General features: G+C 36.3%; 1 protein-coding gene across 3 annotated transcripts in view; it reads left to right on the top strand.

The window, feature by feature from the left end:
• DGKH (diacylglycerol kinase eta) overlaps positions 1-13,270 on the top strand; it is a 164,362-nt gene that overhangs the window by 111,219 nt on the left and 39,873 nt on the right. For all 3 annotated transcript variants that reach the window (XM_024755605.1, XM_024755604.1, XM_024755606.1), the window contains 2 exons: positions 6,468-6,553; positions 12,880-12,979. In XM_024755605.1, the coding sequence (XP_024611373.1) occupies positions 6,468-6,553; positions 12,880-12,979 (186 nt within the window). The remainder of the gene's footprint in view (positions 1-6,467; positions 6,554-12,879; positions 12,980-13,270) is intronic.

The raw sequence follows: 13,270 nt of genomic DNA on the forward strand, positions 1-13,270 counted from the left end.
GTGATAAGTGTGTGGAAAGCACCAGGCATGCAGGTTCCCTTGCTCCCACCCTGATAGTTCTCCCTGAATATTCCACCTGCCTATTTACTCATACCAACGGGGCTCCAGGGAAGCCAGCTGATGCCAGGCTCCTGTTAGCTTTCACTCATCTTCTGTTTCACCCATGAGCACCTGTTTGAATATTAGGTGTTTGCCCAGCTCCAGACACACATCAATACTTACTCGTCACCAGAATATTGTATCAGAATTTCTCTCTTCCTGCTTTCCCTGCTGCGTTGAGGATGCATCAGGACAGGCCTCTAGGTTAAGTCTGTGGATCAAGATAAAACAAAGGAAGCCAGTGCACTTCATTCCATCCCTGCTACAGACCATTAATAACTGCAGTTTTTAGACGTTCTTAAAGATTCAGCATTCTGATTAAACCTCAAAGCACTGGAGATTTAAAACAACCTAACTTTCAAAGGATTATTCTCTGACTCACTAAGGCCATTTGATCTATGATAGCTTATTTTTCCCTCTAGGAAAATTCATCTGTTTATTTTACAGTTGAAATCTTTGTTTTGTCATCAAGAAAATTAGGATCGTGTCACAACTAAGGAAAGGAATGATAACTAGAAACATGGGCTTTTCCTTAAAGAAGCTAACTGTATTTAAATTTTTTCCCTGATATAAAAGTAGCAAAACCTGCTTCTAAAAATTTTGGAAAATACAAAAATATATAAAAAAGAAGGTAAAAATTTTATTTACAGTCCTGCCACCCAGAGGTAATTACTATGAAAGATTAATATATTTACTACTTTCTTTCCAGCAGCATTTTTGTTTATATTATTATTTTTTTCAACTATAAACATGTTTTCATAGGAACCAATCTTTTTTCTTAATAGTATTTTTTAAATGTTATTAATTTTCTCTCCAGAGACAAAAGGGGCATTATTTTGCTCTTCTTACTTCAAGATGTCCATATCCTAGCATATAAGATAAAGTCAGACAATTTACTTTTATCATATATGTAGTCACTAAATATGAGGTACAATTGTAACTACATGGAAGAAAGCTCTTTTTTAGTGTAAAGGAGTTTTGAATGAAACTTCATGTATTTTGCTTTTTTATTAAAGTATTTCATAACAAAGAGATAGTGTGCCTTAAGATTACAGGTTAAATGAGTGTTCTTTGTCACTCTGACCAGTCACTGTGTGACTTCTTTGCCTTGAAAACTGAAATAAAAGTGAGCTAAATATTCCTTCTTCGTAGGCTCAATCTAATGTTCCAGCTTATATTTTTTAAGTAAAATATTTATTTTGGATTCCCTTATGCGTGATTGTGAAATTTCTGTTCTTTTCGATTTTCCACAAAATGTGGTTGATCTTCTTATTAACTGTTAGCATTCTGCTGGCGCCATAGAATTATAGAGCTTTAAGGAATTATGACAGTTTTATTGATTAATTCCTTATGGCCATAATTAAGTAATTCTATTCGTTACGTACTTTTTGAACATTGTAAGAATAGTGATTCCATGATTTCCTTCAGTAACAATGATTCTATTGCTTAATGCTCACTATCAGGAAATGTATTGTTTACATTTAATGTAAAATCCCCATGCCATCAGGTTCTTCTCTCCTCTACCCCTTGGCGAATGAATATGCATCTCTCCATTGGCCTCATACTAGTTCACTCTGTTCTCACCTCAAGTCTCAGCTTAGGTATCACTCATTCCAGGTGTCCACCACTCACTCCAAGTGGTCATCCCTCATCTCCCAAGTCTTACGTCTGTGTCTTTCTTCAGTAGTTCCACAGCCCCCTTCACCTTCCGTCATCTTACTGCTATCACACTGTAAGGATCAGGCAATGTATATTATTCACTCACCATTAATTATGTTGTCATCCGGTACGATGACTAGCACAAAGTAGACAGTGAATTAAAAATTAGTACTGTTAGGGAATTCCCTGAAGGTACAGTGGTTAGGACTTGGCACTTTCACTGCTGTGGCCTGGGTTCAATCCCTGGTCACGGAAATAAGATCCCACAGGCTATGCAGCATGGCTTAAAAAAAAAAATCGTATTGTTAAATTTCTTTTAATCTAAATACCAAACTGTATTAGAACAGTGGACATCTTGACATCAAAGCCCTCTGGCCTTATGTATTCCTTGGAAGCCAGATTCCTACTGCTTTCTTTTTGGATTAAAAGCCTTTTGATGCAGAGGTCATGTTTTTGGTCTCTTCTGTATCATTCCCCAATCATACAAGTCTAGTAAGTCTACGGATGCTTGTTATCAATGCCAAGGTAATCAAAGAGAAGGTGTAAGCTGCTGTACCCCAGTCAACTCCCTGAAAACACAGGAGAGAATGGCCTCAAATTTCTGGAAATGAAAATCTTCTGATTAGTTTATTTCTAAATTTACTCGTACTGAGTAATAAAACCTCTTTCCCCTCAATTCTGTCTGTTTTCTAGCTGCTTGGTAATAGCATGCTATGAAGTTGTAACTTTAGTTTTTCTTTCATTCATTCAACAATATTAAGTACCTATTGGTACCTGGGACTGGAAATAAAAGATTTACCCTCTAGTTTCAATCAACTTAGAGCTGTGTTTGCCAAGCTGTGTGCCAGGCACCTCAGTGAACTCAGAGGGCTACCATGAGATTCTTTTAAATTTCAAAGAAAACATTGTAATACTCAACATCTGTTGGACATCACAGAAACTACTAGCTTGAGGTAGTACACAGTTTAAATACTAGGTTGCACTACATTCCTTTTGATGACATTATGTTTTTGTGCAGCTGGATTTTCAGTAGCTGCTGTGATGTAAAGCAAACTCCACACAAAAATGGGTGTTGAATAGGAAATGAGGGTATCACGGTCAATCTGATTCTGAGGTTTGAGGTGTATGCAGTGCCCACAGGCTCACGACTAGTTATTTAAGAATGAAATAAGGTATTTCTTTTCTTTTAATTTATGTGTATTATTTTTTCAAATAGTTATTAAGTTGTCAGGACATAAGTACTTATTAGCTGTTTGGACTTAACTACTACTAAGTATTTCTTTTGGCCCAGGGGCACTGTGACGAAATTACTAAGACGCTAAGGATGCATGAGCCCAGAAAGTTTGGGAATCTCTGGTCCAGTGGGAGGGCCAGACAAGGAAATGACCAGCAGTGTTTAAGTTATTTTCAGGGTATAATGATCGCACAGAAGAGCGGGTTCTTAGCCTGGTAAGTTCAGTGAAGTCTTTACAGAGGAGGTTGTACCTAAACTGGGTTTTCAGCACAAAAAAAGAGAAGAATTAGCTAGTTGAAAAAGAGCATTACGCAGAGCTTGATAGTAAGGACCTTGGTACATCTGGGGCACTACAAGTAATTCTGTAGAGTTAGTGCATGTGGTGCAGGGGAAGGGCGTCAAAAGACAGGACAGAGGAGAGGAAAGGAGGGTTCAGATCATGGAGAGTCTTACATGTTAGCTGAAGACTTTTGACTTTCTCTAGAAAACTTAGACATGTTAAGCTGGGATGTGGCATGATCGGATTTGTGCTTTAGAAAAAAAAATCACTCTGTTGTGAAGTGGAGACTGGTTTGAAAAGGGGCAGGAGAGACAGAGGAAGCCCAACCAGGAGGCTCTTATAGTAATACACCTGATCAATTATGAAATTTATATTTGACAGATACAATTAGGCAAAGACCAAGACTTGCTTGGTCAGGGTGTGTGTGTGTGGGGGGGTGTGATGGAATAAGCTCCAGAATCCCTACTTGTAGCTTGTCTGCTCTTCATTAGCTGTGGTTCTTGGGCAAATCACTCACCTGAGCCTTAGGTGCCTTGGCTGTAAAACAGGACAATGAATAGAATAAATACATACAAAGTATTTAATCACAGTGCCTGGTACACAATAAAAAACGTCAACTGTTACTACTTTACCTTCCTAAGGCTGCTAAGTGACTACATAATAGCTTAATAAGTGACATCAATAATTTTATCCCAGCTTCCCTGGTGGCGCAGTGGTTAAGAATCCGCCTGTCAATGCAGGGGACATGGGTTCGAGCCCTGGTCCGGGAAGATCCCACATGCCGCACAGCAACTAAGCCCCTGCGCCACAACTGCTGAGCTTGTGCTCTCAACTGGCGAAAGCCTGCGTGCAGCAACGAAGACCCAGCACGGCCAAAAATAAATAAATTTATTTAAAAAAATAATAATAATTTTATCCTTGGATATAGAGATTATATCCTTTTCCTCTGGAAAAGGTTGTACTCTATGCCTTTGGTTACTTTTAATGGACAAAAACTTGGATTTTTTACATGTAAATTCAAATGGAATTGATGGTTTTTCTCGACCCTCTTATGTGCTATGACAGTCTACCCTGTAGGGAAAAGAAATAAAATCAATTTCTTGGAAGAGTATTTCCTTCCTTTGCTTTTTTTAGAAGATACATTTTCATTTTTCTGATCTTAACTGTAAAGATGTAGTTTTTAATGTTTAGACCAGGGACCAGTAAGTAGATTTATCAGTCAATACGGTATTGTGTGAAACTTTGAGGTTCCTCCCCTCTCCTCCCTTCTTTCAGGTAAAATTTCTTTTCCGTATGTGCTCTGCCTTTGAAGGCAGTAAGATAGAAATTTAAATCAGAAGCACACTGATTGCCATTGGTGGCAATGGGTGTAAAGCAGGACTGAGAGTGCTTTGGGAAGAAGCTAGTCAGGAAGGCTTTATGGGGGGGCGGGTGATTGAATCTTCATTTGTGTGTGAATAAACTGATGCTGATTGGTAAAAAGCAATGAAAGGTTACCTGAGTCAGAAGAGCATTGGAGGCCAGCTCGAATAGAGCAGATAGTTTATAATGGACATTTTTGAGCTGTGTGACATGGAATAGAGTAGAGGCAAACATTTGGTGGAAGGCTCTGAACATGAGGCTGTTTAAATATTGCGCACATTTTTACGTATTAGGAAGATGTGTTCTTTCAACAGAATGTTAAAGTTTGAGTCAAATAGATCAGGGGATATGGGATTCCTTTAGCATTTTGATTATTTCATTGAGAGAAATACTTATTTACATGATTGAATGACATGCATTCAGCATTTTAAAAACTTTTTATTGAATTACACATACAGAAAAGTGCACAGATCATAAACATACAGCTTGGTAAGTTTCCAGAAACTGAATGAACCCATGTAATCAACACCCAGACACAAGGCAGCATTACTGGTACCCCCCCCCGCCCCGTGTCCCCCTTTCTTTCATCACCCCACCTCCCACCCCAGTAACCACTATCTTAACTTTTAACAGCATAGGTTAATCTTGTCTGTTTTTGTACTTTATAAAATAGAATCATTTTGTATGTGTGCACTCCTTCATTTCTGAATTCTTTCCCTAAATATTATGTCTGTGAGATCCATCTATATTGTGACATAGTGGTACGTCATGCATTCTCATTGCCCTGAACACTCTAGCACGTGTCTTTTGGGAAAGCACACCTGCCTTTCTTTTGAGTATAAACAGAAGTTGAATGGCTGAATCCTACAGTGTTATGCATACGTTCTGCTTTAATAGGTACTACCCAGCAGTTTTCTAGAGTGTTTGTATCAATTTGTGCCTCCACCACAGTGTACAAGAATTCTGTTGCTCCACAACCTTGCCAGCACATGGCATTTTCCAGTCATTGCTGTTGTTTTCCTTTTAACTATCCTGCAGATATACAGGGGTGTTGCATTGTGGTTTTAGTTTCTATTTCCCTGATGGCTGATGAGATTGATCACCTTTTCATCTGCTTATGGACCACTCGTATATCTTCCTCTTTATTTATTTTTTTATTTATTTTTCATTTTTAAAATTTTATTTATTTATATTTGGCTGCGTTGGGTCTTTATTGTGGTGCGTGGGCGTCTCATTGCGCTGGCTTCTCCTGTTGCAGGGCATGGGCTCTAGGCGTGCGGGCTTCAGTAGTTGTGACATGTGGGCTCAGTAGTTGTGACATGTGGGCTCAGTAGTTGCGGCACACAGGCTTAGTTGCTCTGTAGCATGTGAGATATTCCCAGACCAGGGCTCGAACCCATGTCCCCTGCATTGGCAGACGGATTCTTAACCACTGCGCCACCAGGGAAGCCCTATCTTCCTCTTTCGTTTCTAGTCTTTTGCCAATTTTTATTAGGTTGTCTCGCTTTTTTTGTACTGACTTGTAAGAGTTTTTTTTTTATATATTCAGCTATTTGACATTAGTGAAATTTTTAATGGATTTTATGGATTTTTCTAAGAATATGAATTAGAGAATTCCAGAAACAAAGAGCCTTTCAGAGAAAGGAAATATTTATCTATTTTGTATAATGACTCTTTCATATATATTATTTATTTCATTAAATCCATTTATATTTCATTACAGCTGTCGCCATGTGTCAGATGAGTCAAAATGGTCCCGTTTTTGAAGCAGTAATAACCGAGTTGTACAAATGCCAGAAACAATAATACAGTGTGAGTTTTTTATTTTTTCAGATGACAATTTATGAAGACTCAGTTGCGGCTCATCTTACAAAAATCCTCAATTCTGATGAACATGCAGTGGTCATATCATCTGCCAAGTGAGTTGTGGAGTTCAAGTCATGATATAGTTATATGGTGAAAATGAAAGGAAAGCTGTTTCCTACCACTTATGACATTTCTTCATGATTTCCGTCCCCCAAAATATCTGTGAAGTAGGTTATAGAACTAGATATACTAAATTTGCACTGGTTTTTTAAAAACCACCTTAGCATCTTATTTGCAGTGGAGTTTATTTAGAGGCTATTTTTTTGAGGCTTAATTCGAAACATTTTTGTCAAAAAGGTACAGTGAATGTTTAGAATTTGATTAATCTAAGTTCTTGTGTAAAGAAACATTTATGATTAATTATGATGTGGAAAACACATTTCACTATAATTCATTATTTCCATAAACACTACTATTCAGGGATTGTTTACACCAGGAAAAGGAAAATAATAATGAGATTTTTCAAAATGACATTTCTCAGTATGTTTAAATGATGTAATTATATTTGAATTCAAAGTTATCAGATTTTAGTTAAGTTGATTCCATACATGGAGCCAAAGCTCCTTGACTTTATTATCCCGAATGTGGCCTGGCTGGAATTTAGGATTTAGTCTTGAAGCACCCTATACTGCTGTCATGAGAACTGGAAAGTCAACTACAGGAAGGAGTGAAACCCACTGAAATTTTCAACTGATGAGCAAAAGTAACAGCATGCTTTAGGATTCAGGCTTAGCAAGGAAATATTACTGATATACAGAAAGAGGAGAGAAAGGGAAGGGAAAGAAAGGGAGTGGGGAAGTGATGGAGGGAAAAATACACAAACTTTACATGTTACATACTTAATTTGCAAAGAAGTCAAGGAAAGACAAAATAAATCATGAAAAACAAATTTGCTTGTGACCAAAGCACAGATGTAGTGACAGTTGCTTTTGGTGCCATAACCTTCAGCAACAGGAGATAGGACTGAGCAACAGGAAAAGAGTTAACAGCAAAAGGCAAGGGAAGCACACTGGTTGCCCAGATTAGTGGGCTCCAGATGCGCTTTATTTGATGGGCAGTGATGCTGATGGGTTTTTTGGTTGATGCCTCGATTGGGTGTTTTTTAATTAGTTATATTGCTTTATGGTGAAATGTACAAATCTCTACTTTGTCCCGGCCTTAGCACTCCCTATCGTCTTTCTCATCTTGGGCCAAATTCACATACCAAAGTTACTTCCTCTGGTATTTCTTAAGTGACTTCTATGAGGAAGACATTTACATTTGCCACCCTTGCCCTATGAGTCAAGTGCCTCTTTATGGGACATTTTAGAGGACGTGGCCAGAAAAGATTGAAAGTTGCAATGGAAACTTTTTAAAGGTATAACAAGTTATAGAATTATTCTTTAATACAGTTAAGTAAATATTTTATTTGGCCACCTTTCTTAGTTCAGATGGTAGCAAAGCTTTAATATTGGCTTTTGGGTGTTTGATTACTGCCTTTTTTACATTTTATGTGTTTTTTATTTTTATTTCTTTAAGATGATAATTGACTTATAACTGTCTTTTTTCAAATAAAATTTTATGCAGAATCCCAATGTTAAAAAACTAAAATTTTATTTTGTTGGCATTAATACATAGGATAGGATTAAATTATTAGTTATTTAACAGAGAAATAAGCAATAAGGTTATAGGTGGATGTTTTAGTTTTATGTTCTGTGCAGTTTCCAATTATTTCTGTATTTTATGTTGGTTACGTGGTCGTAAGGATGCCATTTTTATTTAATTGAAGACAATTTCCTTACGACCATGTAACCAACATGAAATGCAGGAATAACTGGAAACTGCATTAAATATAGTACGAGATTTGCACAAAAGATAGTGAATTCTAAAGTAAAAGTTAGCATAGTATTGTTCTCTTGTATACCTAACAGTTATTTTAAAATGTTAAGAACATTTAAAAAATTATATTCTATATTTCTAAATGAAATTTTAATCAAGCCTTCGTGAAATCCTTGAAATATTTCTGAAAAACAGCTTGAAAACCACTGGCATAAGTCACAGTGCTGTACTATGTCAGTCTGAGGCCCTAGATGAGATTCAACCATTTGCTGGCTTTGTGACCTATGCCTGTTTTATCAAGTGTAAGAATGGAAAGAATGCCTGTCCTTCCTGCCTCATGGAACTGTTAGGGGAATTAACTTGAGTAATGAAATAAAATTAGAGCTTATAAACTACAGAGTGCTATATTAAATTATGGTATCCTCACCTCATGTTTTACCCAACTGCATTTCACAGTTTTTCCTTGACCTCCGCCTGGCTCCTTTTCTAGGCTCTACTCTTAGCTTGGCTTTGGATTCCTCCCTCATTTGCCTTTAAGCAGATTCTATTACAACCTTGGTCCCCTCTTGTCACTTGTCTGAGCTCCCAGGCCCGCCCAGATGCCTGAACTGTACAACAGCAGATTAAAATTCTGGGGGATTTGCCATAAAGAGGTTCAAGAGAGAAAAGAGAGGACAATATGTAATAACTTTGTACCAGTGATTTAGTATATTTTTACTTTGACTTTTGTTATGGATTTTTTTCAAATATGCAAAAAGGTAGAGACACTAGTATAATGATTTCCCACCATACCCATCACTCAGCTTCAGTATTTATCAACATTTTGTCATCTACTCCCCACTTTCTTTTGCTGGAGTATCTCTAAGCAAATCCCAGAAATCATTTTATTCCACCTTCAGTATGTATATCCAATAATCTTTTTTAAAAATCTAATAAAATTAATAATAATTACTCAACCTATATTCCATTTCCCCTAATTTTCTTGAAGTTTTTTTTAGACAATTGATTCGTTCAAATCAGAATCCAAACAGGGCATGTATTGCATTTGGGTTTTATGTCTCTAAGACTTAGAAAATCTATAGTAGTTCTCCCTACTTTTAAAAAACTGTGTTATTTGAGGCACGACATATACACAGTAAAGTACTCAAATCATAAAGGTACAGCTTAGTGATTAGAAAAAGATAATACACACACACATTTACATCTACATTCTTTTAACTACCACCTAGATAAAATAAAGAATTCTCTTCTTTTGTTAATGCCATTTACTTGTTGAATGATACATTAAGGCAGAAGGTTTTAACTAAACCTCTGTGTATGTTTATATTTGTTTCATAAAATAGTAATTCCCAGTAGCTTAAGCTATTTTTAACCATGTTAAAATGTTGAAAATGCTGATGGAAAAGCTGTATTTCATCAGCATAGCTAATAAGTAGGTTAACTAATGTAGTTCATCAACATAAAGTCAACATTTCCTTGACTTTGTAATTTTGTCAGTTCAGTAATGGTAACATGAGTTATCTTCTGAGATTCAGAAGGACTAATTAGTCATTATAGATGTGATTTATTAATAAAAATAAAAAACAAGTTATTAAGTAAATGCAATTTATTCTGTAGACAAAAATTCTCAGGGACTTCACTGGTGGTCCAGTGGTTAAGAATCCACCTAGCAATACAGGGGACACGGGTTTGATCCCTGGTCGGGAAACTAAGATCCCACATGTTGCGGGGCAACTAAGCCCATGCACTGCAACTACTGAGCCCTTGTGCCTCAACTAGAGAACCCGCATGCCACAAACTGCAGAGCCCATGCGCTCGGGAGCCTGTGCGCCACAACTACAGAGCCTACAGTGCTCTGGAGCCTGTGCGCCACAACTAGAGAGCCTGCACACTGCAACTAAGACCTGATGCACCAAAAAAAAATAATACATAAACATTTTTAAAAAAACCTCTCAGAAAATGGATCATTAGCAGGAAAAAATAATAAAATTGGAACCATTGTCATAGAACCATAGAATTTTAGATTTAGGATCTATCTTAGAGATAATTTAGGCAAACGCCCTCACTGAATAGATGAGGTAAGATATGTACTTAGAATCTTTCCTCAGAGCACACAGATAGCTAGGGGTTTTAATATATTATGCATTGATGTTTGTAAATTACCTTTAATTTCTGATTGGAACTTTTAAATATCAGATTCAAAATGAAGTTTTCAGATACTGACTACCAACTTGTGGTTCTGTTTGGGCACCATTGCCGTATTTTTCTTAGTGTAGCATTTGCATGTTTTATTGTCATTTACCCCTATTAAAAATAAGTGGAAAACTGATAAATGAAGATGCTGTTACCAGTGATAAGTATAGATCCATATATAACATAATTAAGATGATGGTGGAAATCATAAAGCATGCTAGCTGTGTGGACTGTTGTTAGCTTCAACTGAATAATTTGACCATGTTCCGCTTGGAAGAGAAAGAACAAAACTAAAGAAGTACGGTGCTGGATATGCCTCATCAAAATGATAACTAATGTTAATTAAACGTGGAATTAGGAATTTAGAATATTTTTAGCTCTATGTGAAGATCCATGTTCCAGTTTCATTCATTTGATTTTTGCACATATTTTCTGGAAGTCTTTATGTTTTAAAGTGGGAAACTGTATCAGTTGGAGGATGTTTTTTGTGTTACTATAGTAAATACATCTTAAAACTGTTTTTCCCCAAGTTTGCAAGTTCCTAGTTGGTGTGACTTTGAAATCACACTGCTTTTAAGTATATGTTTTATTTCTATTTTAAAAACCTCTGCATTCACCATTTAGGTATAACAAAAAGTGAATTCATTCCTCCAGATTATAAATATCCTCTGTCTTCTGGAATATGGAACTTAGTGCACCATAAGATTCCCCCAACTAAGTGGCAAGCATTCCCTAACACAGTATCCTCCTCTCTCCCTGAGCCTCTGTCTGCCTCAGCAGCATGGCACAAGTGAGGAAGCACCTCTGCTGCCCCTTTCATTCCTAGACGGATGGACCAACAGGCTCTGTCCCTAGGAGTTAGTGAAACGCCAGCAAAAGTATCTATGATAATGTTATGGCACTATGCAATTTCACAAATCCAAGAGGAAAATTTATCAACACAGTTTGTAATAATAACAAGGAAAACTTTTATTTTGGAGTTCCGTAAAGAGGAGGGAATGTCATTGTTTCCTCTTCTTAAACGTGGGATGTCTTAGAAAAGCTTTCAGTAAAGTTCATAGAAGAAATTTCATAGTAGCCTGTCTGAATATTTCAAGAAATTCCATAAAAGTATTATACATAAACAAAGAAGACCAAACTTGACATGAAACACATGAATGAATCTCTAATAAATGGTTAGCTAGAGTCTCTGTAGAAATCTGTTTAAAAGCCCAACCAAAAAGTTTAAAGGTTTAGGAAGTATTACCTTTTGTCCAAGTGAAATCTAGAAATGGTTGCCAAAAATAACAAACAAAACAAAAAATGTTAGGAGTAATTCATTTATTTCTTAGATGATAAGTGTGAAGGTTTGAAGAGTGTGTGTGTGTGTGTGTGTGTGTGTACACTGTATCTATTGAATGGCTCGATTTCCTAATACTTAAGTATCTGGAAAGTTTATGTCACTCCCATACCAGAGAAAATTGTGAGTATAATAGAAAAAAATAATTGCTGTAATCTGGGGGTTTTTTTCCTAAAATTCCTCAACCTTTATCAATGTTAAAGAGAAATATGGTTATTTTTAAATAGTCTGATTTTGTTTTCAAAATCACTTTATAAGTGCTTCCTACAAAAAGCTGGTCATATACCATTCTGTTGGTTGTAGTTTCTAATCCAACACCAGTTCTAAAGACTTTTGGCAAATTTTTTGATGTTTCAGATTTTTTTCTTTTAGTCTATTTCTATTGCAAAGAAACCAAATGTAATTAAAAGAAACAAACAAGTAAACCATATATTGCTGACACGAACAAGACCTAAATTCAGTTAGTCTGCATGGTATTACATTGGTGATCTTAAGGAAAAAAATGAATGGATTTACAGAGACTATAACTCAAGTCAAGAGGCAGGTTGGTTTCCAGCATAACGCACAACCTCTTTCCTCTTCAGGAAGAATATAGTTACCTATATAATGAATAGGAGAGCAGCAGTGACACCATTAGTGACAGATTTATTCTTGTCTGCTCAACACTGAAAGTCCTGTTATAAGGATACATAAGGTACAGAAGATAATGCTTTCTTTTTTAAATAAGGTCTACAACTACTCTTCTCAAGAATTTTAAAAATTTAAATATTTGAGAAAGGCTTGTTATAACCTTAAAATGACTTATTTAAATTATGTAGAGCAAGGTTTATTCATGTATCCGTTTATCACTTCTAATGTCTTGAACTTCTATAGGACATGTTACACAGCAAATACAAGTATGGGTTTCTAAACAAATGATCCCGATATTTTAACAGTTTACTTAATTGTGCTTATTTTTAAATATGTTTGTAAATCGAAGCAAATCAGCCTACCGAGTTTCCTGACTTGCACAATTTCTTTTCTTCAAAGGGTACTTTGTGAAACTGTAAAGGATTTCGTTGCCAAAGTAGAGAAGGCGCATGAAAAAACGTTGGAAAAAGCTGTTGCAGCCGATGCCGTGGCCAATAAAGTAAGCGGGAAGTGTTCAGGACAGGAAGGTTTTTTACTGACAGTGTTAATATTGAACTGTGTTTTATAGCTAAATTGATTAAGTGGCTTTCCTGCCAAAATATCTTAAACCAAGAGAAAAATTACTTTTGAATCAGATAGGAGGGTTTAAAACATGCTTTATGGTTAGTCCCTTTAATATGTAGGAAAACTGCATTGCTGAAGACCAACACGCCGAACTTGATAACTCAACTCCTTTTTCCCACTGATTGACATTTTGAAGGAGAAATGTACAGTAGTCAGGTCACATGGG

The sequence above is a fragment of the Neophocaena asiaeorientalis genome, unplaced genomic scaffold (genome assembly GCF_003031525.2).
Source record: "Neophocaena asiaeorientalis asiaeorientalis breed wild unplaced genomic scaffold, Neophocaena_asiaeorientalis_V1.1 scaffold59, whole genome shotgun sequence".
NCBI lineage: Eukaryota > Metazoa > Chordata > Mammalia > Artiodactyla > Phocoenidae > Neophocaena > Neophocaena asiaeorientalis.